The sequence below is a fragment of the Dermatophagoides farinae genome, chromosome 6, assembly GCF_024713945.1.
Source record: "Dermatophagoides farinae isolate YC_2012a chromosome 6, ASM2471394v1, whole genome shotgun sequence".
Taxonomy (NCBI): domain Eukaryota; kingdom Metazoa; phylum Arthropoda; class Arachnida; order Sarcoptiformes; family Pyroglyphidae; genus Dermatophagoides; species Dermatophagoides farinae.
In genome coordinates, this window is record NC_134682.1 from 4,178,366 (window position 1) to 4,205,562 (window position 27,197).

At 32.5% G+C, this 27,197-nt stretch overlaps 4 protein-coding genes across 33 annotated transcripts; 2 read left to right on the forward strand and 2 right to left on the reverse strand.

Moving 5' to 3' along the window:
• The first annotated feature begins 708 nt into the window (after positions 1–708).
• LOC124494122 (formin-like protein) lies at positions 709–9,935 on the forward strand. The gene is given in 6 exon segments (XM_075732271.1): positions 709–1,231; positions 2,800–3,376; positions 3,441–4,885; positions 4,887–6,777; positions 6,847–6,903; positions 9,144–9,935. Coding segments are annotated over 5 exon segments (4,506 nt in total). The 5' UTR covers positions 709–1,231; positions 2,800–2,997; the 3' UTR covers positions 9,878–9,935.
• Positions 7,329–8,224, reverse strand: LOC124494127 (mite allergen Der f 7). The gene is made up of 2 exons (XM_047057282.2): positions 8,060–8,224; positions 7,329–7,997 (listed from the first exon to the last, which is right to left on the reverse strand). Exons 1-2 carry the CDS (start codon positions 8,115–8,117, stop codon positions 7,414–7,416), a joined length of 642 nt encoding a protein of 213 aa, XP_046913238.2. The 5' UTR covers positions 8,118–8,224; the 3' UTR covers positions 7,329–7,413.
• A 223-nt stretch (positions 9,936–10,158) lies between the features above and the next one.
• LOC124494126 (GPN-loop GTPase 3) lies at positions 10,159–11,333 on the forward strand. Its single transcript, XM_047057281.2, has one exon. It carries the CDS (start codon positions 10,449–10,451, stop codon positions 11,256–11,258), a length of 810 nt encoding a protein of 269 aa, XP_046913237.2. The 5' UTR covers positions 10,159–10,448; the 3' UTR covers positions 11,259–11,333.
• On the reverse strand, positions 11,330–25,537 carry Mhc (myosin heavy chain). Of its 30 annotated transcripts, none has more exons than XM_075732246.1 (20): positions 25,430–25,537; positions 24,923–25,259; positions 24,515–24,655; positions 23,629–23,785; positions 22,721–22,748; positions 22,018–22,120; positions 21,542–21,698; positions 21,375–21,473; positions 20,414–20,517; positions 19,696–20,274; positions 19,239–19,631; positions 18,745–18,832; positions 18,041–18,158; positions 17,060–17,180; positions 15,826–16,299; positions 14,884–15,770; positions 14,332–14,410; positions 13,946–14,191; positions 12,040–13,878; positions 11,330–11,965 (listed from the first exon to the last, which is right to left on the reverse strand). In XM_075732246.1, exons 2-20 carry the CDS (start codon positions 25,121–25,123, stop codon positions 11,921–11,923), a joined length of 5,859 nt encoding a protein of 1,952 aa, XP_075588361.1. In that variant the 5' UTR covers positions 25,124–25,259; positions 25,430–25,537; the 3' UTR covers positions 11,330–11,920. The 30 variants fall into 30 exon arrangements, with proteins under 30 accessions (XP_075588361.1, XP_075588357.1, XP_075588380.1 ...); XM_075732242.1 differs by lacking the exon at positions 14,332–14,410 and adding an exon at positions 14,608–14,686; XM_075732265.1 differs by lacking the exons at positions 14,332–14,410; positions 17,060–17,180; positions 18,745–18,832; positions 20,414–20,517; positions 24,515–24,655 and adding exons at positions 14,608–14,686; positions 17,669–17,789; positions 18,330–18,417; positions 20,877–20,980; positions 24,157–24,297 and having other exon boundaries at positions 11,330–11,962; positions 25,430–25,534.
• Positions 25,538–27,197: the final 1,660 nt, after the last annotated feature.

The window sequence follows — 27,197 nt, forward strand, 5'->3', positions numbered from 1 at the left end:
TGTTGTTGTTGTTGTCGTTGTTGTTGTTGTTGTTGTTGTTTTTGTTTAAATAATGCTAAATAGCAGTAGTAGACTATGTTTTTTTATGCCATAACGTTGATGATGATTCGAATGATAAAAAATTTTTTTTTGTTTGTGTTTGTAAATGACAGATAAATAATACACACACACATTATAAACAAAACAAAAAAAATGGTCAGCAAAATCAAGGTCATCTTCATCTTATTTTGACCTTCAGTAGTAACAGTTGTAGTAGGCAGTAGAATATGGATGGAATAATAAAATAATCAATTCGTTTCGAATTTTAAAAAACAAAAAAAAAATTATTAGTAAAATCGAACGATTGCTGCTGTAAATCCAAACATTTTTTTTTTCGAAAATTATCCATTTTCTTTGAACATCAAAAGATGGCGACCAAATCTATAGTAGAGATTATATAATAATAATATACTGCTATCATTTTTTGATTTATTATTATTTCAATACAAACCAATTGTAGTAGTAGAAGTAGTAGTAGTAGTAGTAGCGTGATAAAATATTCTGCATGTGAAAGATATGAAAATTTTTTTTTTTTTTTAGTAGTGGTCAGTGAAAGAGTTGAGATGACATGAAAACATACACACATTTTTTTATTAAAACCAGAGGGGGCCATACTCGAATACACCATCCACATTGCCCGTGGTGTGAGTGTGTGGGGGGAAGGAAGAAAGAAAAAAAAGAATGAAATTTTCAAGGCGTTGGCATGTTGCCTGAATGATGATGTTTAGCCGACAATGATTATAATGTTCGGAAAAATGATTGTTGTTATTTTGTTAGGGCGATGAATTGTCAAACAAAATACAAACATTGTGGTCAGTCATTTTTACGATAATAACAATAACAATAATAAACAACAACAACAACAACAAATCAAACGCATTGAAAATTTAAACGAAAAAAAAAAATTCAATTTTCAAAACCGCAAAACGCACGCACATCATCATCATCCTCTTTTATCCGAGATTGCATAATTTTTTTCCCGGTTCTTCAGCGCAAGATCAATCAATATATATATTTAATATATCCGCCAAAACAAAAAAATTATTCCATGTTGAAATGCATTGAAATTTCATTAATTATTTTTTTTTCTTGAATCATCATTACCATCATCATCATTGTTGTTTGATGTTGAATCGGCAAAATAAAAATAAAAATAAAAATTTCCATTTTATTTGGAACAAAATTTTTTCGAGTAAGTCAATAATCTGTATGTGATGATGATGGGAGTTTCTTCTTTTTTGGTCTTTTCCTTATTACTTTATATATTATTATTATATTATTAAACATAAAAATTGATTGATGATTGAAGAAATCAGTTATAGTTTGTTATTAACAATGTGTTTATTATTATCTTTTTTGGAAATGTAATGTAATCATCATCAAAAATTATTATATTGTAGTATATGTTTTTTAATGTCTATTTTTTTATGACATCTTAATGAGTGTGTGTGTGTGTGTGTGTGTGTGTGTGTGTGTGTGTTTGTATTATATTTCTTACGACAAATAATTGTAACGGGTTTCCATTTGTTCGTTCGTTCGTTCGTTTGTTTTTTTCTTGTTGTCATTTTCATTTGAATTTTGTGAGATAATAAATATGTTTTGTGTTGTTGTTGTTGTTGTTGTGTTTATTGATTGATGTTCAGATGTGGCAAACTTCCCTATTCCCTGTGTGTGTGTGTGTGTCTATTTGATTGATCTGATCAATCAAAAAAGTTGTATTTTTTTTTTAATTTTGATTGACAATAATCATGTTCGACGTGTTTATAATCGATCAATCGTTCGAACGAACGAACAAACTGACTGAACGTGACTGACAATCCTAAATTTATTTTCATTTTGTTTTGTTTTTTTTTTCATTGTTGCTAAACAATTAGTGATGATTGGTTTTTAATCATCATTAAAACACACACATAAACATCGAAATTGAAGAATATCGTATTCAATGAACCATTCCAATCAATTTTGATTAATTTTGAGTTTTTTTTTAAATTATTACTCCTCTGAAAAGTGTGTGTGTGTGTGTTTGCATTATTTGTAAATTCAAGGTCTGTTTTTTTCTTCATTGAATTGTTTGCAAACACAAGTGCTATTTTGAATAAAATTGATGTGAATGGAAATATAACCCTTTTGTCTGTGTGTTCCTGTGTATGTGTGTTGCTGTGTTGGCATGAAACCTGAGAGATCTGCATCTTTAATTTGTATGGATGGATGTTAGTTTGCATGTGTGTGTGTGTGTGTGTGCAACCTGTGATTCTGTTTTTATTTTTAAATGTTTTCTTTTTTCTTTGGCATACACTAGGAACAAGAATCGTATGGATGACTCATATAGTTTTTCATTTCTGTTTTTATTTTTTTTTAATTTTTTTTAAGAAAATAAAAAATCCTCCTACGCCTAAAATCATCGGCTGTTTTATTCAAAATCTTGAACCTTGTACTTTTTGATTTTCAAAATCTTGAATTTTATTCTCTGTTTACTAATTATCATCATCATCGATATGCATCCGAAATCTTCCCACATGTGCATATATATGTATTGAAAACAAATTTTTTTCCTTTCTACAGATAGTTTGTTGATTAATTTATCATATCACATTTCTATAGTCTTCATCATCATCATCATCATCATCATACGAACTAAAGTGGGTTAATTAATATATTGATGATGATGATGTTGTTTATGATGGATTTACATTTCAATCTGATTTGTCACTTTATTTATTAAAACATTTTTCTTGTTTTTCTTTTCTTTTTTTTGAACAGATTCTATCAATGTAAATGGTGGAATGAAATATGTGATGGATGATGATGATCATTATTCATTTTGACATTTAAATGTCAATCATAATTTTTTTTTACGTTGAAAGAATTCATTCATTCATTTATTTTTAGAGAAATCATTTTCCATTTTAATTACAAATAAATACACATTAATCAAACATACACACACACACACTCACGATGGGTGGACGTATGTCGTCCTCGTTGAATGATATACATAATTCTTGTGATGATGATATGAATCCATCGATAATGAAAAGTGAATCAGCTGCATCAACACCAACAGCAACAACAATGATGATGCATAATAATGGTTTATCACCATCGATATCACTTCAACAGCATCAATTATCATCATCATCATATAAATCTAAATCAATGAAATCATCGATTGGTTCACCAACGAATAAAAAACAACAACAACAACGAAATAAATTTAGTAAAGGAATTAGTTTGGATCATACAAATTATCAACCAACAGCCAATATGTCAATGTTATTATCAACAAGTGATATTGAAAGACCGGAAAAAAATGAATTGGAACGTAGATTTCAAAAAGGTTTGCCAATATATATTTGATTAAAACTTTCAAGTTGTTAAATAAAAAAAAACTTTTTTTCTAGTTCTCACATCAATGGATTTACCACCGGATAAAGCAAAATTATTACGTAGCTATGATGATGAACGTAAATGGGAATTGATACGTGATCAAGGAAAAATTACCGCAAGACAATCACCACAGGATTATCTAGATAAATTGCAAACTTATCTGGATCCAAAAGCATCGAAAAATTCGAAAAAAATTCGTCAACTTGGTGGCGTTACATCTACACAAGTACTTCGTGATCTTGAAATTTCCTTACGAACAAATTCAATTGAATGGGTTCGAGATTTTCTTTCCGAGAATCATCGTGGTCTAGATATTCTTATTGAATATCTAAAATTTCGTCTTCAAACACAAAAACAAGAACAATGGCGTGAATATCATCAAGATGCCACCAATAGTAATCAACATTATTCCAATAATAATGGAACAATTAAAACAACATATAGTTCTACATCGACAGCCAATCTTAATTCAAGTCAGGAAAGTTTTCCATCTTCAATTGCTGCAAATCAATCGAATGGCTCGATCAGTAGCCATACGCTACAACGTAGACCATCATTCCTATTCTCACGACAACATTCAACCAAAGTCAAATTGGGACAAGTTGGTGATGATGTACATGTCTGTATAATGTGTATGCGTGCCATTATGAATAACAAATTTGGTTTCAATTTGGTTATGGAACATAAATCAGCAATCAATTGTATTGCCCTATCGATGACACATAAATCATTACGTACAAAATCGCTAGTTTTAGAATTACTAGCTGCCATTTGTCTGGTTAAAGGTGGTCATCAAATGATACTCGCTGCATTCGATAATTTTAAAGAAGAAATTGGCGAAAAACGTCGATTCCAAACATTGATGCATTATTTTATGAATTACGAACAATTCAATATTGATTTTATGGTCGCCTGTATGCAATTCATCAATATTATTGTCCATTCGGTTGAAGATATGAATTTTCGTGTTCATTTGCAATATGAATTCACACAGCTTGGTCTTGATAATTATCTAGAGAATAAATTGCGCAATATGGAATCCGATGATTTACTTGTACAGATTCAAGCCTATTTGGACAATGTATTCGATGTGGCTGCATTAATGGAAGATGCTGAACAGAAAAATGTAGCCCTGGAACAATGTCAACAATTGATACAACAAGTGGCCAATGCACATGAAGCCGAACGTGATTGGGAATCAAAATTTCATGAACTTAAACATGCATATGATTCATTGGAAAAAGATCGTTTAGATTTGGCCGAATTGAATCAACATATGAATGATGAGCTAACAAGGCTAAAACAATCCGTATGTGAATTGGAAGAATCACGACGTCGTGAATCATTGCTTGAATCTCGAATCAATGAATTAAAACGAATGTCAACCAGTGGTGGTGGTGATATCGATTCCAACCTAGTCAATAGTGATACTACAACCGGTTCCAAAATTTCATCCACACTCATCATCATCATCATCAACAACAACAGCAGCAACAGTGCCTCAAAGTCCACAACCATCATTAACAGTTCCTCCGCCACCACCACCACCACCACCTCCGCCTCCGCCACCATCAATCAGTATGGTGCCACCACCACCACCTCCCCCGCCTCCAATGGCTTCCGGTGCATTCGGATCATCAACAAACGATTCATCGAATATGTTGATGACTTTAAAGCGAACTTACCAGACAAAATATAAATTACCTACATTCAATTGGGTACCGTTAAAACCAAATCAAGTAAAAGGAACGATATTCAATGATTTTCATGATGAGGAAACCATACTTAAAACGATTAATTTTGATGATTTTGAAGAACAATTCAAGTTGGGTATTAAATCGTTTGGTGGTAAAAAAGGTGGTCTTATCGGTCAAGATCAACGAGATTCTTCGGGCATGGCTAATGGTATTGGCAACAACAACACCGGTGGTGATGTATCGAAACGTTTTAAAGTACCGGAAAAAGTTTCGCTTTTGCAACATAATCGTCTTAGGAATATGGCCATTTCGATGCGTAAAATTGATCTCGATACCGAAACGGTAGTGAAAGCAATACATTCATTTGATACAAACATATTATCTATGGATTATACCGAAGTTTTGTTGCGAATGATACCACAACCAGAAGAAACCAAATCTTATCGTGAATATGAACGACAAGGCAGATTAATTGATGAGATGAATGATGTGGATAAATTCCTATTGCAAATATCCAAAGTTGAACGTTTGGAACCTAAATTAAGAATAATGTTCTATATGAACAATATTAATTTGCCCGTCGATTCACCAGCTTTCAATCATAAACCTGGATCAGGTGGTGGTGATGGTGATGCTACAATGGTCATAACAATTATAACGCAATATATGCAACGAATAAAAACGATTCGTGAAGCAGCCATAGCTATACGAACATCACCCGGTGTAAGAGAAATACTTGAATACATTCTTGTTTTCGGTAATTATCTGAATTGTTCAACACGTACATTGGCTACAGCACCAGCATATGGTTTTAAATTACAAACACTTGATCTGATTACTGAAACAAAATCATCTGTTGATCGATCACGTTCATTGTTACATTATCTTGTTGATGTTATATTGGTCAAAGAAAAACCAGGCGGTAATCATTCTGGTCCTAGTAAATCTGAAGTTTTAGCCACTGCTTTAGCTATACGTCCATTATTGATTAGTAATCGTTCACAACATCAATTGACTGGTGGTAATTCTGATGCCAGTGTTTTGGAGAACATTAAAATGCCTTATGATTTTGATCACCTGTTGCAGATAATCGAACGTGCAACATCAGTTTCCCTTGAAACTTGTGTAGCCGAAGTACTTGAAATAGAAAAAGGAATGGAATTATGTAGAAATGAATTACAGCTTCGAAATCAAGGTGGTCTTGCATCAAGTCCAGCAACTAAAATTCTACAACAATTCATACAGCAAAAAGGACCCGAAGTTTCTGGACTCAAAGATGAATTACGAAAAACTCAACAACAATACAATGAATGTGTGGAATATTTTGGTGAAAATCCTAAAATGTTGGAATCATCCAATCAATTATTCGGTACTTTTGTTCGTTTCCTAAAGAATTTCAAACAATGTCAATTAGATAATCTGATGGCACAACGTAAACGTATCGAAGAAGAATTGCGTCGACAAATTCTAGCCAAACAACAACAACGTATGATGCAACAACAACAGAATAATAGTAATGGTGGCAGCCAATCAGATCAATCCGGTAACCATAATCAACAAGGACAAGCAACTAGTGATAATCAAAAAGTTAAGGAAAAACGTCTACTCAAACAGGATGAAGTTTATAATGGTGCTTTAGAAGACATACTTTCAGGTAAGGAAGATGATGATTATTTTAATTTTTTTTATCACAATTGTACTCAAAACATTTGTTTTTGTTTAGGCCTAAAAAATGAACCATTTAGACGTGCAGATGCTGTACGACGAAGTCAACGTAGACGCCAAGCTAATATGACTACGAATGAAATGCAAGATAATAATGTATGATATTTGTTTCTTTGAAAAAAAAATACTCGTCATATATGCCGATCAATTATCAAGATGTATTAGTTTTTGATGATTAAAAAAAAATCATTGTTGAAACGAATTGCTCAATTATCATCACCGAAAATGACTGAATTCCATGAATTTTGATTGATCTAATGATTTTAAAATCGTCATGCCGAAAAATTGAATGTGAAACAAAATTCCTATTATTTAAAACCGAAAATTATTTTTATAATTATTCCGCCGTCATCTTCACAAGGCGTTGCCATACTGTTTTTCTCTAATTTTTTTTTTTGATTGATTTTTATGTTATTTGATTTTTTTTTTTTGCTTTACGATGTAACATATATACTTGAAATTAATTCATGGCCAAAGCAGTTTTTTTATGAGAAATAAAAATAAAAATTTTATTTTATTGTCAGTGAAATAGAGATTGTACAGTTGGAAAAATGATGTCTATTGGTTAATTTTTTTCCAATTCACGTTTAAATGCTGGTGCCAATACTTTGGTCATTTCCTTACGTACGGTGTCTTGGAAAATAGCGGTCAATACATCAGATAAAACGCCAAAAATTGGATCCAAGATTGAAAGACCACCAATATGGTTGACAACATTAGCGAATTGTCGTACTTCAAAAGATGTCATTGTTATGTTACCTTCATCAGAAATTTCAAGGGACAAGGCAACAACAAAATCTTGAATATCCGAAATGACATGAGTGGTTGGATGAAGATCACCCAATTTGTATGCTAAATCATATTCCATCGAGACGATATCATCGTGAACACCGATCAACAAATGAGCTTTAACAATACCCTCTTCACCTTTGACATTAGCATCACCTTGACGTTTCATTTGTTTCAATCCTCGAGCCTCAATGTTTCGCATGGCTAATTCACCTTTGAAATCCAAAATACCAACATGACGTTCGAATTTATCGGCATGATCAGGTACTTTCATTGGATCTATTGTTTCGGATTGTTCAATAGCAGCAATGGCATCATCAATAGCTTTGTTGATTTCTTCGGTGATTTTATCATAGTGAACTATATAAGCAAAAATATTTGAATTTAGTAATTGATTTTTTCATTTAATCTGCGAAACTTACTTGGATCAGCCGAAACGGCGACAAATGCCACGGCAGCAATCAACAAAAATTTCATCATTTTGTAAGATATGTTTTTTTGGATTGTTATTGATATAAGATGTAGACCAGAGAATATGAAATTCAATACAATTTCTAATGTGGCTTTTATTTCTTTTCCATTGATGATTGTATCAATTATTGCATGTACTCGAGTTTAATTGATTTATCAACAGGAACAGTATTCATTCATTTAGATTGATTATCAATGATAATACATCATCGACATTGTGATTACATTTTACATTCGCCCAGTCACATGGAACAGGAATAATAAATGTATTTGATTTGATGATGGCCACTTGAAATTGAATAACAAGGTCGTAAATCCAACAATTGATTGATTTAAAAATGGATCATTTTTATCATGATTATCAATCTAAAATCGATTGTCAATCAATAATTATTAGCTACAAATACTTAAAAAAAAATAATTTATTTCTTTTTTTCTACAATACATTTCTTTCACAAATTACCAGTCGCAAATAAAAAAAAATAATTTAAAGTTGATATAAATTAAGAACCAAGGTCAATTCTAATGAATTCTATCGGGAAAGAAAACGATTCGAATCGTTTTTAAAGAGATCATACAATGCCATCTTTTGGCAATCGGTCCAATTAGCCCCAGATATATTTTTTTTTTACCATAATTAGGTCTTTCAAGCATGTTTGTTTGTTTACATTCGATTATTGATTTAGAAACTGATTTTATTTGCTGAATTTTTTTCCCATGATATCATAATGGATGTCGATTATCAACGAGAATTATGTTTAGCATTAAACATTTCAATGAATGAATTGAATAAATCATTTTCAAATTGGCGTTTCAATGTTCTAAATGTTCGTGGTCTAGATGCATTGACATCTGAAGATGTTTATGAATATTTTCAACGTAAACCACATTCAATCGAATGGTTATCAAACATTTCATGTAATGTTACATTTGAAGGTATTAATGAAGCATTTGAATCATTAATATCGATAGCTAAAGCGATCATCATTCAAAAGAATGAAATTGATTGGCGTGAAAATTCTTATGGCGTCAAAGGAGTGGATAATTTGAATCTAAATGTTGATACAGCTGATAAACTAGAGATTCCTGTACCACCGAATTTTCGTTATGTAATGGGTGAGAAACATCCAAAAGCTAAAACAATATTGATACGTTTTGCAACGATTAATGATCGTAAAGTTAATCAACAATTGCCTGATACGGCACCAAATGAACGACAGCAAATAATTATCGCTCAACGATCATCATCCACCGATCCACCATCTAATGTTCCATTGCGAAGAGTTAAACGAACAAGCAATGAAATTATGATGGAAATTGATGAAGATATTGTCAATGATTCACTTGCAAAAAGACGACGACAACGTCGATCTATGCCCCCGATTCGTATGCGAATGCGAGCTGACGAAGAAGAGGAAAGAATTCGACAGCAACGTCAACGACAACAACGATCATCAAGTGATCTACGTTCACGATTATCTAATGTATCATTTTCATCATCAAGAATTGGCGATCGAATACAATTACAATCCGTATCATCGAATCGTATTATGAAAGCCAAACGATCAGATTCAATTTGGCGTCGAACCACTGATGATGATGCTTTAAAAAGTCGAATGCGATCAATCGCATTGGATGCAAAGACGGGTAAAAAATATACAACAACAATTGGTGGAAATACCAGAACTGTAGGTGATCTTCGTAACAAATTAAACGAACCGATCATACGAGTACAGGTTACCTATGATGATGAAGAAATCGATTTCTGAATTTATAAATTTATTCTTCATTTTATTTTACAATTAAAAATTTTCATTTATGCTTTAATGTTTGTTTCAATTCCATTTTGATAAACATTCGTAATGATGGATCTTTCACGTGGTATTTCAATTCTTGTTCGGCTCTTTCTAAGCCATCATTTTTGTAGAATTCGACCAATTCATGACAATATTCCACCCATACACATTTGGTACAACCACTTTGGCAACAAAGATCAGCTGGTGGTGGTGATGGTGGCTGTCGTCGTCGACCTTCAAGCCGTTTGTTCATTTTCATTATTTAAATAACTATTGGAAAAATGAATAGCTTTTTTGTCAGTTATCGGAAAAAATTTTCTGGTAATCGAACCATAACGTGACCATGGTGAAAATTTCTTAATCATATCATTTGCTTATTTTGGAATAATTAAGGCGATCAGGACGATTGATGATGATTATTCAATATGTTTATATATTGCAAGTATACCAAATGTTTTTATACCAGCCACGTGATTGATTGTTGTTGATTTTTGTTGTTGAATTCGTAATTTTTTTTTTTGAAATTAACAATTTTCAGATTTTAATGCCTCGATACGCCCAATTAGTTGTCGGACCAGCCGGCAGTGGCAAATCAACATTTATTGCCTCAATGCTTACTCATGCTGAAACATCAAAACGATCCATGTACGCCGTAAATTTGGATCCAGCCGCCGAAGTTTTCAATTATAATGCCATTGCCGATATTCGTGAATTGATTCATGTTGAAGATGTAATGGAAGATACAGATTTGAATTTCGGTCCAAATGGTGCATTAGTCTATGCAATGGAATATCTGATGAACAATCTTGAATGGTTGACGGAAAAATTAGGCACCCAAGAAGATGATTACGTTCTATTCGATACACCTGGCCAAATTGAATTAGTATCACATTTTGGTTTGATGAAAACATTTGCCAAATATCTTGAATCGCTAAATTTTCGTGTCTGTGTCGTGTTTTTACTGGATTCACAATTCATATCGGATATGTCGAAATATTTTAGCTCATTGATTATTTCATTGATAACTTTAATCAATCTCGAATTACCTATGGTAAATCTATTGACTAAAATTGATAAATTACCTGATGATCAAAAGAAAGCATTGGAAGATATATTAGAACCAAGTTCCGATTTACTTAGTGAAGATTTACCCTGTTTTCAACGTAATCGTAATGAACGTTTCTATCGATTAAGTAGTGCATTTGCACAGATTATTGATAATTATTCACTGCATAAATTCTTACCAATTTCCGTTCTCGATGAAGATCTTATGAATGATGTTCTACTATCCATTGATAATTGTATTCAATGGGGTGAAGATATTGAAGTGAGCGGTATAGATATTGATTCCTAATATATCATTTTTCTAATTCCATCCACATTTTTGTATTATAATTTTGTCAACATATATTATAAATAAATTGATTAATTAAAATGAAATTTTTATTTTTATTTCAAACATTATCTCATTGCCAAATTATTAAATGAAAATGAATTCATGTTGTGATCAGTATTTTCAATTTTTCATTCTCTCAATCAAATATTAACGACATTTGGTGTGTTCATGTCAATATTGCTGCTATTTTGTTGATGGTTAAAGAATTTCGGCTGCTACTTCAAATAATCGAATATATTGTGAATGAATGAATTGGTGAATGAGAGATAGAAGAATAGGATATTTGTTGATCTACGATGTTATTACAATAGAATCATTTTCAAAATAAAATTGGACAATTTAAATAATTGTAATTATAATAATAAATACGATAGAAATAACAATGGTGACACACTGTCTTGGTGGTTTGATTGATTATTCTTATCATTATTTTATCAACGACAAATAACGTTTTTTTTTTGGATTTAATTTTAGTAGATAGATTGGTGATTTTGTGTCTATGTGTGGGTGTGTATGTAAGTGAATAAGGATAATTAATCAATTTCTGATTTTGAAGAACATAAATAAATGAATGGGTGTGTGTGTGTTCATGTGTTTTGGATAAATATGTGGAGATGCGTTTATTCATCTTCAACGCGTGTTTTTCTTGGTTTTGGTACAGCCTGCTATTTGGAAATATAATAGAATAAATGAATTAATAAATGGATTATGAAATTTCAAATCAAAAAAAAAAACTTACTCCAGGACTAACACCACGTGTAGCTGATGCAGAGCTCCTGTTTCGTGCACGAAGTTTAGCCAATGCATTTTCGGACATATCGGCACGTTCTTCAGCATCTTCCAATTCTTGTTGTACTTTACGATATTTAGCCAAATTAAGGGCAGCAATCTCTTCAGCTTCTTCAATTTGTCGTTTGTATGTTTTGATCTTTTGTTGTAATTTATCGATCAAATCTTGCATACGTTCATAGTTTTTACGATCTTCATCGGCTTGGAATTGCAATTCCTTGATACGACGTTCAGCTTTACGCAAGTTCTTCGATGCATCACCATGTCGTCGTTGTTCGCTTTCATATTCTTGTTCCAATTCGCGAAGTTTTTGTTCCAATTTTTGGATAGTCTTTTTGCCACCTTTCAATGCAGCTTGTTCGGCTTCTTCCAATCGTACTTGCAAATCTTTGATTTGTTGTTCCATTGCTTTTCGCATTTTTTCTTGTTGTTGAGCATGTTCTTGTTCGGCACGAAGTTCATCAGCCAATCGAGCAGCATCGACCATAGCTTTTTTGGCTTTCTCTTCGGATTGTTTGGCTTCGTTGAGCATTTCATCCAAATCGGCTTGTAAGGCTTGCATTTCACCTTCCAATTTACGTTTGGCCATCGATAATGATGCATTGTTGGCAGACAAATCATTGGCTTGATCATGTAATTCGGCCAATTCACCTTCGGCTTGTCGTCGGCCACGATCAGCTTGTTCCAACAATTGTCGACTTTCTTCCAATTCTCCTTGCAATGCATTGCATCGTCTTTCAGCCATGGCATATTGTTCACGGGCTTCGTCCCGAGCACGTTGTTCGTCTTCGTATGCTGTTTGCAATTCTTTGATATTCTGTTGGTATTTTTTGATATTCTTCTGGGCTTCGGCATTGGCTTTGTTGGCATGATCCAATGCAATTTCCAATTCGTTGATATCTGATTCGAGTTTCTTTTTCATACGTAAAGCTTCGGCTTTCTGTCGTGATTCGGCTTCCAAGCTGGCTTGCATCGAATCCAAGGCACGTTGATGATTCTTTCGAGTATTTTCGAATTCTTCCTCTTTCTCTTGCAATCGTCGGTCGATTTCTTGTCGAACCTGGGACAATTCCAATTGAGCACGCAATACTTTGTTCTCTTCTTGTTCCAATGCAGCTTCGGCTTCCTCTAGAGCTGCTTGCAATTCTTCTTTCTCCATTTCCAATCGTTTTCGTGATTTTTCCAATTCGTGTACCGATCGGCCACCTTCTCCCAATTGATCGAGCAAATCTTTGATCTCATCTTGGAGATTTTTGTTTTCTCGTTTAACAGCTTCGTATTGTTCTTGGCTTTCTTCGTATGCGGCACGAAGTTTGAACAATTCTGTTGAATAGTTTCGGCATTCTTTCTGCGAAGCATCCAATTCGGCAGCCAAATCGTCGGTTTTTTGTTTCCATTCGGCAATAACTTTGTCGAATGTTTTCTGTTTCTTTTCGAGTGTTGCAGCCAATGCATTGGCACGTTCCACTTCGATCGACATGTCTTCGATTTCGCCTTGCAAACGTTGTTTGGTCTTTTCCAATGAGCCCACTTTGGAATTAAGTTGTTCAATATGTTCATCGGCCTCTTGTAATTTGACGCCCAATTTCTTTTTAGCCTCTTCCAATTCTTCCAACCGTGCAAGACCTTCAGATTCGAATTTGGCTCGCCATTGTTGAATTTCGGCATTAGCTTTGCTAAGTTGTCGTTGCAAATCGGCTTTGGCTTCAGTTTCTTCTTCAAGAGATTCACGGACATTGTCGAGGTCGTGTTCCAAATTACGGAGTTTCGACATGACGGAAGCACGTTCCTAATGAGAAAAAATTTAAAGAATTTTCAATTAGTACAAGATTCAAACGAAATATTAATATCCATACTCGGCTCTCTTCATCGGCCGTTCGTTTAGCTTCCTCCAATTGACTTTGCAATGAGCTCTTGAGTTTGGTCAACTGGTTGACCTGTGATTCAGCATCCTCCAATTGACGTTGCAATTCGCCATTCTCAGCGGCCAATTTCTTTTTGGAGGCATCGAAATCGCTCAAATTACGATTAGCTTCATCTAATTTGCCTGTAACTTCACCCAATTGCATTTCCAATTGTTTGTTTTGTTTTTCAATATTGGCCTAAAAGTTATAAATGAACAAAAAAACAAATTAGTATCAACAATACAATAGTTAATCATTCAAGAAGAGTCGTCTATCCGTCTATCCGTCTGGTCCAATATCGATTCCATTTGTTGTTATTACTGTTGTTTGTTTGTTACCTGATTCTTGGTGGCATGATCAACAATTCCTTGTAAATCAACCAGTTCAGCTTGTAATGTGCCTCGATCTTTTTCAAGTCTTTGTCAATTGAAATTAAGTGAAATTTAAATTTACGAAAATTGGCAACTCATAAAAAACAAAATTAAAGCATTGAAAAGCTAGCCTAGTACAAATAATAAACACATTATGATGAAAATCGATATTCGGATAGTCAACCTGATGTATAAGGGGGTGTATGATGGGTCCATAATTATTGACTATCTAGATAACATTACCTTATCTTTGGCAAGATGATCGACGCTTCCTTTCAAATCATCGAATTCAGCTTTCACTTGTTGTTTTTCTTTTTCAACACTATTTTGTTTAAACAGGGATTTTTTTTAAAAAAAGGGGATCACAATTATAATAACAATAATTATTGATTAAAGATAAAATTATTAATCTAAACAAATCTAATGAAAGGGTATCATCCTAAATAAGGGATCTAAAATGAAATTGAAATTGGCAAGCATATAGTTTAGCTATGGGAGGCAAATTCAATTGATACATACCGTTGTTTGGCTTTGGTCAATTGGTCCACTTGTTCACTCAATTCGGCAACAGAATCATTATGTTTTTTACGCAATGCTGACATGGCTTGTTCATGATTAAGGTTGGCCTCTTCAAGATCACGACGAAGTTTAGCCATTTCTGCTTCACGACGTTTATTCAATTCGATTTGTGATGAAGTGGCACCGCCAGCTTCCTCTAATCGTTCACTTAATTCTTCAATTTCACGTGCTAAATCGGCACGTTGTTTTTCAGCTTTAGCACGAGCTTGTCGTTCAGATTCCAATTCTTCTTCCAATTCTTCAATTCGTGATTGAAGTTCTTTGATTTGTTTCTGAAGTTTGGCAACCAATGCCTGTTCATCCTCAAGTTTTGAGGCCAAACTTTGCAACTCTTTTTCTTTACGTTGCAAATTGGTTTCCAATTCTTTTTTATTCTTTTCTAAATCAGCAACAGCTTCCTGTGCCAATTTCAAATCGCCTTCAACTTTACGTTTGTTCTTTTCGATATCAGCACGTGCTTTCTTTTCACGTTCCAAGCTATCTTCCAATTCGTCCAAGGTTTGTTCCAATTTGGCTTTCACCTTGTTCAAATGGTTGACCTTATCTTCAGTGGCTTGCAAATCTTCGGCAGTTTTTTGGCCCATCTCTTGCAAGTTTTTCTTTTCTTTATTCAATTTATTGATCAATTCATCTTGATGGGCGATCTCATCGTTAAGGTTTCGGATCTGATGATCTTTGGATTGTTTGTCTTGTTCAGCTTTTTGTAAGGCAAGTTCCAAATCTTCAATTTCTTTCTTTTGATTTTGGATTTCATTTTCCAATTTCTTTTTCGATGAGCTAAGGCTAGCATGGGCATCCTCTTCATGTGATAATCGATCTTGCAAGTCCTATTACAAAACAACAAATAAATTAGATCATACACATATTAATTGATTAACGTACCGATAATTGGCTTTCTAAATCATTTTTCTGTGAAACGGCTTTCATCAAACGTTCCTCAACATCACCGGATGATGATCGTTCGGCTTCCAATTGCAAGTACAAATCGTTTTTCTCTTGCAACAATTTGACATTCTGTACTTCCAAATCTTTTCTTAATTTTTCTTCTTTTTCGCGTGCTTCGGTTTCTTTTTTAAGTTTCTCTTCCAAAGCTTTAAGTTCATCTTCAACACGAGCAACGTTGAGCAATGGCTTGACTTTCGAATACAATTTCCACCACAACCAATTTCGAAGGGTAAGGAATTTTCGCAAGTTTCGTTGGATGACCAACAAAGCGACACGTTGATCTTGAAGCTTTTTGAAATTCTTTTTAACGAAATACCAACGGATCCAGGCTTGTAACCATGTCATAATCTTGCTCAATCGATCATCACGCATCTCTTCAAGACGACCGAGAACACCGGCACGGAAGAAAATCTAAATAATTTTTTTTCATATTTCATAATTGAATTGAATTGAAATTAATTTAAATTCAAAATTAATTTTTGGAGGACAGAAAAAAATGTTAGGAATTGAGAAAAGGAAAGGAAATGGGAGGGAAATAGTCGTTTACGTAGTAGTAGTCGTCGTCGTCGTCATCGTAGTTGTGTCCATTATTTTCAAAAGATCGATGATTCCAAAGTTCCAAAATTCAATAATACCATAAGCAAAACACTCAAAAATAATACTTACTTTAGTGCTGCCAAGACAATATTCTTGTTCATCAACATGGATTGCTTTAACAAGCTTTTCAGTGATTTGTCTTGCATCAACAAAGCTTTTAGGTATGACCGTTGGTGCCAGAATCAGATAGCTAATAATTTCGATCATTCAATGAAGCAGATATCGGCGGAGTATAGGATTGGATTAATAATTTCAATTCAAAAATACATTGATGGTTGATGTTTTTTTTTTGGTTTGCATTTGAATTTGGAATGGAAAAAGCAAAAGGGAAAGTAAATTAAATCATTTTCAGCAACAGGGCAGAAGAATTGATTTAAGCTAGCTATATAATAACGATATTTATATATTCGAATGTGAAACTGGAACATTTAAATGATGATGATGACGGAAACCAAACACGTTGATAAGAGAGAAATGGGTATAAATTGTAAATTAAAGACAAGATGGTGATGGTAGTGTGGATGGTTGATTTTTAGGGGTTGGGTTGGTGGTAAAAATATATTTATAAACATGCCTTTGTATGGCCATAACGGAAATCATTCTCATCCAATTGGATAGCACTGAGTACTTTTTCGGCAGCCACTTTAGCATCAACAAAACCTTTAGGTACGGCAGTTGGTGCAAGAATTGTATAACTGGACAGAATGATTCATGGATATGATTCGATTGATTGATTGATTGATTCATTGTCATAGGTTCAGAATTGGATTGATTAAAATTAATTATTTTTTTTTTGGATGAAAAGGTAACCGCACAATAATCGAGGTTTTTTTTGGGTTTTTTGCAGACAAAAAAAACAACAACAACAACAATATTAAACACATGTAGTAAATAGGAAACGGGAAAAAAATCATTAGAACAAAAATAAAAAAAATGAAAAGAAAAAAAACATTGAATTCTCTCACTCAGTCACTATCTAAACACATCGATCCACAGTGAAACGACAGATTGCTGTTTTGAAATAAAATTATGGGTAACTGATTGACTGATGAAACTGTTTCGAATTTGAATTGGGTTCATATATATTGATGATGATGCACAAAAAAGGAAACATTTTTTTTTTAAATTTGGTTTGTTGTTGTTGACGGTATGGAAAACAAGGGAATTCTGATTCATATCTAACCTTAGTATGACCAATTTTATGATCATTTTCATCCAATTGAATTGCTTCGCAAATTTTCTGTGTAGCCACTTTAGCATCAACGAAACCTTTTGGCAAAACGGTTGGTGCCAAAATGGTGTATCTATTTTTTTTTATTTTTTTTTCATTCATTCATTCGTTTGTTGTTGTTGTTGTGATGATGGTGATTGTTGTGGTTTCCGAAATAATTTTTAAATAATGATGAAATGATAATAATAAAAATAATTCAATGTGTGTGTGTGTCTGAAGGGGGCAATGACTAGCACATCTCTGACTGATTTATCTAATCACTACTAAACTCTTTCTTTGTAATCTATTCTAATGAATGAATGAATAATGATAATGACTACATACCGTTGTTTGAAATCTGGATAAACCATACGATTTGGGAAACCTTTACGACAGATACGAATACCTTCCAATACACCATTACAGGTTAATTGATGCATAACCAAATGAGCATCAATAACACCTAAAATTGTTGAATAATAAGAGAAAAACAAACATTATTTAGCAATGGATTTATATTAATAAAAAAAAGTGAAAAGAAACCCGGGAATTTGTGATTTATAAAAAAAAAATTTCAATCGATCACATTGTCATCTGCTAGCCATCATTATCTGTTTTCTCCTATTGTTTTTACCTGGTGATTTTGTTTCGTTGGGAATAATACAACGAACAAAATGTGGATGAGTTGATTTCAATGTTGTCATCAATTTGTTCAATTGTTCCTATATTTGTAAAGTAAAAATAATGATGGAGAGAAAAGGAAATCGAATGGTTTTTTTTTCGAATAAAATCGAAAAAAAATTGGAAAAAATTTAGAAATTCGTTCATCACTCTATTCAAAAATATATTGGGCGTATTACTGTATGTGTATATGCGTGTAACGAGAATAGACTATGCATTCAAACAACGGGAAACCAGAAATTCAGATGGGTACAACAAACAAACAAACAAACAGACCAGACAAAACAAAGAAAATAGGCAGATGTGATCCAATAATAGAATTGTAAGAAAAAAAGAATGGAAACCTTAAGACATTTTTTTTTCATTACCTGGAGATTTGGTTTCGTTGGGAATAATACAACGAACAAAATGTGGTTGTGTTGAACGTAATGTTGCCATCAATTTGTTCAATTGTTCCTATTGTATTTTTTTGCATTTGGATTGAATGATTCGATTTTTATATTGATATTGGAGGATTCAGCATTCAAGATTCAGATGATGATTCATTAGGAAGTGGCAAGAGAATTTCAGAAACATTTTGTAGGGAGAAAAAAAAGAAAACAAAATGGAGCACAAAAGGTGGGTAAATTTTTTGGAATAAGGAAAAATAAAAATGAAACGAGAAAAAAATTTTTGATTGATTGATTAACAAACACAGGATTCTCATCACAAGAAATTGGGAATTGGTTAAGCATTTCATTTGCATGCGTTATGATTGAATTTATCATCATCATTATGATTATGATTATGATGATCATTATTATTGTGTAAAAAAAAGCAAAAGTTAAATTAACTGGAATTGGAACAAAAACAAAAATCTTACTCTGTACAATGCCGATACAGTCTGGAAACCGGAACCCTTTTTACGTCCACCACCTTTACCGCCTTTACCGCCATCATCACCACCGCCTAAACCTGGATGATCTTCAAAGATGGTTTGTATTAAATTATTTGATCCATGTTTAAATTGATCAACAACACAATCATTCAATGGATCTTTATTCTTTTCAAGCCAACCAACAACATTGTATGGTACAGTGCCAGCATAATGTACAATGGCCATCTGGGCTTCTTTACAGCCTGGTTTTGGTGGTTTCGGTTTCTGGAAATTTGGTGATTTACCCAAATGATTGGTTTTCAATTTTTCTTCAAATGTTTTATCGGTAGCTTTTGGGAACATAGATTCTTCTTCAAGAATGGATAAGATACCCATAGGCTATTTTGATGAAATACAATTAATCTTAGGATATAATATGTCACAGAAAAAAAACCGAACAAACCTTTTCAATCAATTCAATACAGGCAGCCAAATCCATACCGAAATCAATAAAATCCCAATTAATACCTTCACGTTTATATTCTTCTTGTTCAAGTACAAACATGTGATGATTGAAGAATTGTTGCAATTTTTCATTGGTAAAATTAATACACAATTGTTCAAATGAATTGAAATCAAAGATTTCGAAGCCAGCAATATCCAATACACCGATAAAGTATTGTCGTTTTTGTTGTGTATCCAATGTTTCATTCAATTTTTTTACCATCCATTTGAATAGACGATCATACATGGCTTTAGCTAATGCACCAATTGAATAGCTAACCTGTGCAGCTGTACGACCTTGTGTGACAAATTCATTACCAACTTTGATTCTTGGTTTCGATAGATTCTTATATAAATCGGCTGCATTCAATCCCAATAAATGTGCAACTCTTTCACCTTCTTCCATACCATCTGGTTCACATTGTTCTTCACGTGGTCGTTGTTTGAATTTCATTTGACCAATATGCATTACAGCCGATGTAATACGATAGATGTCGAATTTTTCTTCAGCAGAAAAACCCAATACATCGAAAGCTTCCTATTAATGATAACAAAAAAAATCAATTAGTAAATTGTGAATATTTAAATCAAATTAAAACAAAACAAAATAAAACAAAAAGTGGGAAACAAAAGAAGCAATTTTCAAACTTGATGATAAATAATAATAATAATCTTACATCGGTGACCATCATTTCGGCTTTATCATCGACTCCTTCGATCACTGTTTTGCCTTGTGATACGAAATAATAATCCTTGATGTCATTGCTAAGTAATAATTTTTCTGCAGTGAATTTTTTTTTTCGATTTACACATCATATATATACACACACACAAACACACAGATATAGAAATAGATTAGAAAATTAAATTTTTTCATTTCATCATTCAAATGTATTTGTCTGTGTTTTGTTTTTTTTTTGTTTTTGTTTTTTTTAATATTCATAATCCATTCACCAGCTTCAGTTTATCAGTGATTGACTGATTGAATCTAAACAATGACTGATGATGATGACGATAAATCTCACACGCACCACACACGCAAACGCATCAACATTTAGCTTAGCTTTTGGGGGCATTTGAGGAGTCCAAAAACAAAGGGTCGTCTTAAAACATCATGTCACCTGATCACAAACTACTTACATCGGTCAAACGCATTTCTTCAGCATCATCAACATTAGGGATATCTGTTTTACCCTGTGATACGAAAAAGTAATCATGGATATCGTTGGACAATAATAATTTTTCTATAATTCATATGTTGATTAGTTCAATCAACAAAAACGCACACATTGGGGTATTGAAACAAAATAATGAAAAAAATTAAAAATAAAACATAAACATAGTGATTTTTTTTGAAAATCAAAAATGAAAAATAAGAGGGAGAGAGAGAGGGGGCGACTAGATTGATCATTTTGGGGGGGCGTTCGGTATATATACTCGCAGAATATATTCAACAGGTATTTCGGAAACATTTTTTTTTCGTCGGGAATGTTTTCCTATCAAAGTAAGTTGGTGAGTGAATGGAGAATGAAGATTTTATTGGGTTGATTGATTGATGGATACAAAGTGATTATGTGTGTGTGTAGGTGTGTGTGTGTGTGTGTGTTGGGTGTCAATTGGTCAATAAAATGAAAATACCTTTTAAACCATTAATAGCACCAGACATAATTTGATAGAAAATATGGTATGATCGTTCCAATGATTGTTGAGAGATGACACGAGCTTTTTCCAACAAATCTACAAATTTATAACAGTTGTAAATAATAAATAAAATTCCAGAAAAACAAAACAAAAGAAAAACTTACAGGTTTCAATATCAGCACCAGCCAATTTACCCATTGGTCCGAAATGGATACGGATAAATTTACCGAAACGTGATGAATTATCATTACGTACGGTTTTAGCATTACCGAATGCTTCCAATACCGGATTAGTTTGTACAACTTGATCTTCCAAATTGCCCTAAATTATCATTAAATGATGAAATTATATTAGATATTGATCATATTCATATTATTGATTTGAGAGAAAAAAAAATTAAACATAAAGCGGTAAAAATTTATCAAAATAACAAAAAAAAATTGGGAAAAGAGAAACAACACACATTCGTACACATAACTGAATTGAAATAAATATATACAGGGTAGCTATATGGAGTGATAAATTTTAGGAAAAAAGAGAGAGATTGAGCGGTGAAACAATCGATGAAAAAATTTGGGTTTTCGGAAAAATTAAACTTTGATGATGGTCATCATCATCATCATCATCATTATCATCATACCTTCTTCTTTTCTTCGCCTGGTTTCGGGGCATGTGCACCGACGTTTGCAAAATAGGCAATGACCTTTTTCGTGTTTTCAGTTTTACCGGCACCAGATTCACCACTAATTTTTTTTTTTGGGTTTGGTTTGTAATTTTTTTTTTTTTTTTTTTTTTTTTTTTTTTTGAAAAAGGTCGGTAGAAGGTGACGGGAATTTTTGGTTATAATTTCATGGGGTTGGGTCCAAACATAAAAAAAGGGGCGGAGTAAGAAAAAAAATTTTGTTTTTCAATCGATTTTGATTGGTTTAATCAAAAAAAAAAAAAAAAAAAAAATCGAATTTTTTATATTTGTGTGTGTTGTGTGTTGTGTGTGTGTGTTACCTATATATACACCTGCCCCTTAACACATGTCCAACAATCACTCAGACAAAACAGAATATATAAAGCCAATAATTTTTTTTTTTTTTAATGAATTAATGAAAACTTACACCAGTAGAGAATTTATGTTTATAACCAGAAGCGGCTACTGTAGCAAAATAGGTGATGACTTTTTTCGTATTTTCAGTTTTACCTGCACCTGATTCACCACTAAAAAAAATCAAAATTGATGAAATTGATGATTGCCATTTTGGTGGCCGGCCGTACGTTGTGTATAAATGTGTGTGTGTGTGTATGTATAGTGTGTGTATTGGTGTTGAAAATCCAAAAAAAAAAACACTTACGTAATCAACATGGATTGATTTTCTCGATCTAAATAGAAGAAAAAAAATTGAAATCATTTAGTCTTTTCGCTTTTTATTAGGTCATTCATTTCATTTTAGCTTTGTCCATTCCATGCTTTGTTGAAACAAAATCCCTGACCTATTTTTGAAAGTAAAGTAAAAAATTCTTGTCCCTTGTTTATCCATATTATACGTCTAATATATGCTTTATTCTGGCTTGAGCGAACGCGAGAGAGAGAGAGAGAGAGAGAGAGAGAGAGAGAGAGAAACAGTGAAATTAAGAAGAAAAAAAAATCTGATTGTAAACAAAACTATTTCATGGCGACTGTAATCATCATCATCAACAACATGATTGTAGAATTTTCTCTCATTCCTTAAAAGGTTTTGCAAACATGTAAAAAAAAATTGCGAATCACACACACACACACACACACACGGCAAACAAAAATCCAAACATAGTGTGGCTGTTGTTAAACACCACCCGAATTATCAAGTGATGTGTGTTCATCATTGATGATCATGATGGCAGCCCAGCATAGAATTGTTTAAAAATAAAAATCAAGAAAAAAAAGCCTACGCCTGAAAAGAATTTATTAAAGAATTCAAACAACATTAAGATTCTATTCTATTCTATATTTCAAAATGAGAAAGAGAAATCGGTATATATGATCTATTTTTGGAATATGTGCAAAAAAAAACGGGCCAGGCAATCTACTGAAATCCTGAAGCCAAAAAAAAAACCCGCATAGAACATTCCATTGTCGACAATACAATAGAATTCGACAATGGAATTTTTTTTTTGCAAAACTAGGCTAATAATGAGAATATATTCTATCGGAATGAATGAATGAAAATGAACTTGGCTTTTGGGTATTGGGATTTAATCATGAATAATTAAAAATACTTACTGGACAACATGTCAGTGTAAGCACCATCAGAAATGGCAAACAAATGTGGTGGTACCTCTGTACGACGTCTACCACGATACATTTGTACTACACGATTAGTATAGATTGGAAAACGTTTATATGGATTGATTACCACACAGAACAAGCCAGAATAGGTCTACAAGAAAAAAAAATGATGATGATGATGATGAGAAAAAAAAATTAGTCAATTATAATTATCAATAAAATAAAATCGAAAATTGTCCACGAATAAAAGTGCTGAAAGAATGAAAAAAAACACGTTTTTTTTCATCAAGAAAAATATTTTTAAAAAATATATGGGTCTTATAATGAATCTCGATAAAGGTATCGAATTTGTTGTTTGTTTTGGGAATGGACGGACTTTGGCTATTTTATTTTTGGGTTTCGGTTTGGTTGTTTAACTAATTTTACTAAGGTATTGATGATACTTCATTGTGGTCAGGTCGGATTGATCAAAAAGAGAGAGAGAGAGAGGGGCTTTGATTTATCTTCATTTAAAAATCTTACATAGATCAATTGGTTTTCATAACGTTCTTTTAAATTATGTAGAACAGATGCTTCATTCAAATAGGTCAAATTAGACATGTCTTCACATTTTTCGTATTTAGGTGGATTTACTTGTTGTAGTAAATCCTTTTTCACTTGACGCTAAATATTATTGATGGCGGAAATTAAATTCAATATATATGGGGCGTAAAAAGTGGGGTTTTTTTTCACCAGATAACAACAAAAAATCAATAAATCAATCGAACATGGGTATTAATTGTTCGATTATTGTGATCAATAAATTTGGGGTCAAGATAGAGAAAAAAAAGAGAGAAAAAAAAACACACAATTAGTAAAATTTGTTCCACGATATACTTACATAGATTATATTGGAATTATAACGTTCTCTAAGATTATGCAATACGGATGCTTCATTCAAATAGGTTAGGTTGGCCATATCTTCGGTTTTTTCAAATTTTGGTGGATTAACTTGTTGTAATAAATCTTTTTTTACTTGACGCTAAATAGTATTTGTTTTATTTATATGATGATAATTAATTAATTAATTAATTAGAATGTTAATCATGAAAAATAATCAATCATCTAACACTGACACAGAAACTGGACTGAACTGATACTGAACTAAATCTTATTAGGACTAAATAATGACGAAGATAATGTTGATTTTGGAATTTTTTTGGGAAACAAAATTTTTTTTTTTATGGATAGGACTGGATAAAATTTGCATGATATGATGGTGATAATTGATTTTTTTTGTGGTTTTTACCTCATCACCCTTTACGGCAACCGTACAGACATCACCTTTTGTTGATTGAATTTCACCCAATAGAAAACATTTGTCCGTATCCGGTACCCAGACCATTTTTTTACCATCATATGGTTTTGTTTGATCTTTTCGTTTCTGTTCCAATGAAACGATCAAATATTGCGATGGATCGGGATCATCTGATGGATCGTTTTTGCCCATTTTTTTTTAAATTTTTTTTATTCTTCAAATTTATATAAAAAGAACGAATTTGCAGGTTGTTGATTGATTATTCTGTAGAAAGTAGCAGCAGCAGCAGCAGCAGCAGAGAAAAAAAAACTTTGATACAGACTTCTTCCTGTGAACAAAATATTGAAAAAGAAAAATGAAAATACTGGAAAAAAAATCACCACACTGAAAAAAATTATGATTGATTGATTCGATGAAATCAATGGATTTGATCAATTTAATCAATCCATTTCTCATCAAGTTATGATGATCAAAATCAATGGGAAAAAAAACACTTACACAAACGCACACACACACACACCATTCAAACAAGAAGTCGAGTGAAAATGATTAGAATAAAATCAACTACTTTTAAACGGGTAAAAATATTTTTTTTTCTATTTTGTCAAAATAAATTTTGTTCAATTCAAATTGTTTCAAAAAAAAAGAAAAAAAATTCTTTTATTCTGATAGTAGTAGTGGTTGATGAAAGAATTCAAAAGAATTTCGAATGAAATTTTACCACCACCACTGCCAATACTACCACCACCATCACCACCACCATTACCATAAACACATGATGATGATGATGATGGTAACCACCCATGGTTATTATTATATACCATACACGGCCGGTAGTTATTGGGCGTATGAATATTTGTTTTGAATTTTTTTTTTTTATAATACCGAAACAAAGACGAAACAAGGCAAATTAAGATCATTAAACATCTGTCTGTGTGTGTGTATATGATAGATCAAAGTAATCCATTTTTGGGACAAATAACGGCATGTATTAAGAATCATACGCCTTTACCGTCATCATCAACAAAGAATTCATAAAGAATGTCTGTGTGTGTGTGTGTGTTTGCCTGGCCCCTTATCTTGCGAATGATGAGAAATAATATTTGGTATGCGTGTGTGTGTGTGATTTGTAGGGCAGAGAGAGAGAGAGAGAGAGAGAGGGAAAGAGAAAATAAAAAAATTCTTTAAACAACAACAACAACAACACGAACATTCTTTTCATTCATCATATAGTTGGGATAAAAATTTAAAAGAATTGTTTTCACACACTGTATTGCATACATGTGTGTGTGTGTGTATAAGCAGGTTATTTTCAGAAATTTTCTATTTTTTTTTTCTTTATTCACAAAACCAAAACCAAATAGAATAGAATCCAAAGAACGTGAATGTTTTCTCTATTTAATTCGCACATTTAAATATATTATCTATTAACGATGGAAAAAAAATATATGAAGATTTGAATGTGTCGCCTTGAAGAATTCGTCATCATAATCATCATCATCACCAGGCGACAATCTGGTAAACTCGACAAGAATATATATTGGTTGGCAAAGAATGAATAGAATATGTCTAAGGGATGAATATATGCATAGTAAGCATCATTGTAATTATGCCAAACAGATCTGATTATGGCAACAATCTGATCATTTTTTTTTGTTCGTTTGTTTGTTTGATTCAAACAAAAAAATGATGATGATGAATGAATGAATTTTATTCCATGAATTCTAAATTGAATGGGAATCAAATTTTTTTTATTCGATTCGATAGATGGACGATATATCGATATTATCGATTTCAAATAATCGATTCGAACGAATCATGTTAGATATGGCCAAAAAAAAATTGGGGTTTGCCCAACCATATCCTTTGTGTTGTATAGAAAATTTTTTTTAATTAACGTTGAAATTTTCTCAAATCAAGATTGGCCTCGGATGAAATGTGTGTGTGTGTGTGTGATGGATGTAACAAAGATAAAAAAAATAAATCAACTCTTTCATGACAAGTTGTATGTTCTAAAAATGTTTTTCAAACACACACAACAAGTAAATTCCTGCACATTATGGATTCCATTCTTCTATTCATTCAAAAATTGTCTTCAAGATTGATGGCAGATGTTTGAAGACGAAATGTCCTTCAACGCAAAACTCATTGAGATGGTGGTTGTGTATGGAGGTTGTCATGTTTTGAATGTATATATGCAATGCGATTATAATTATTAAAGAAAAAAAATGCAGGAATTATTCCATTAATAATGATACAGTGATTA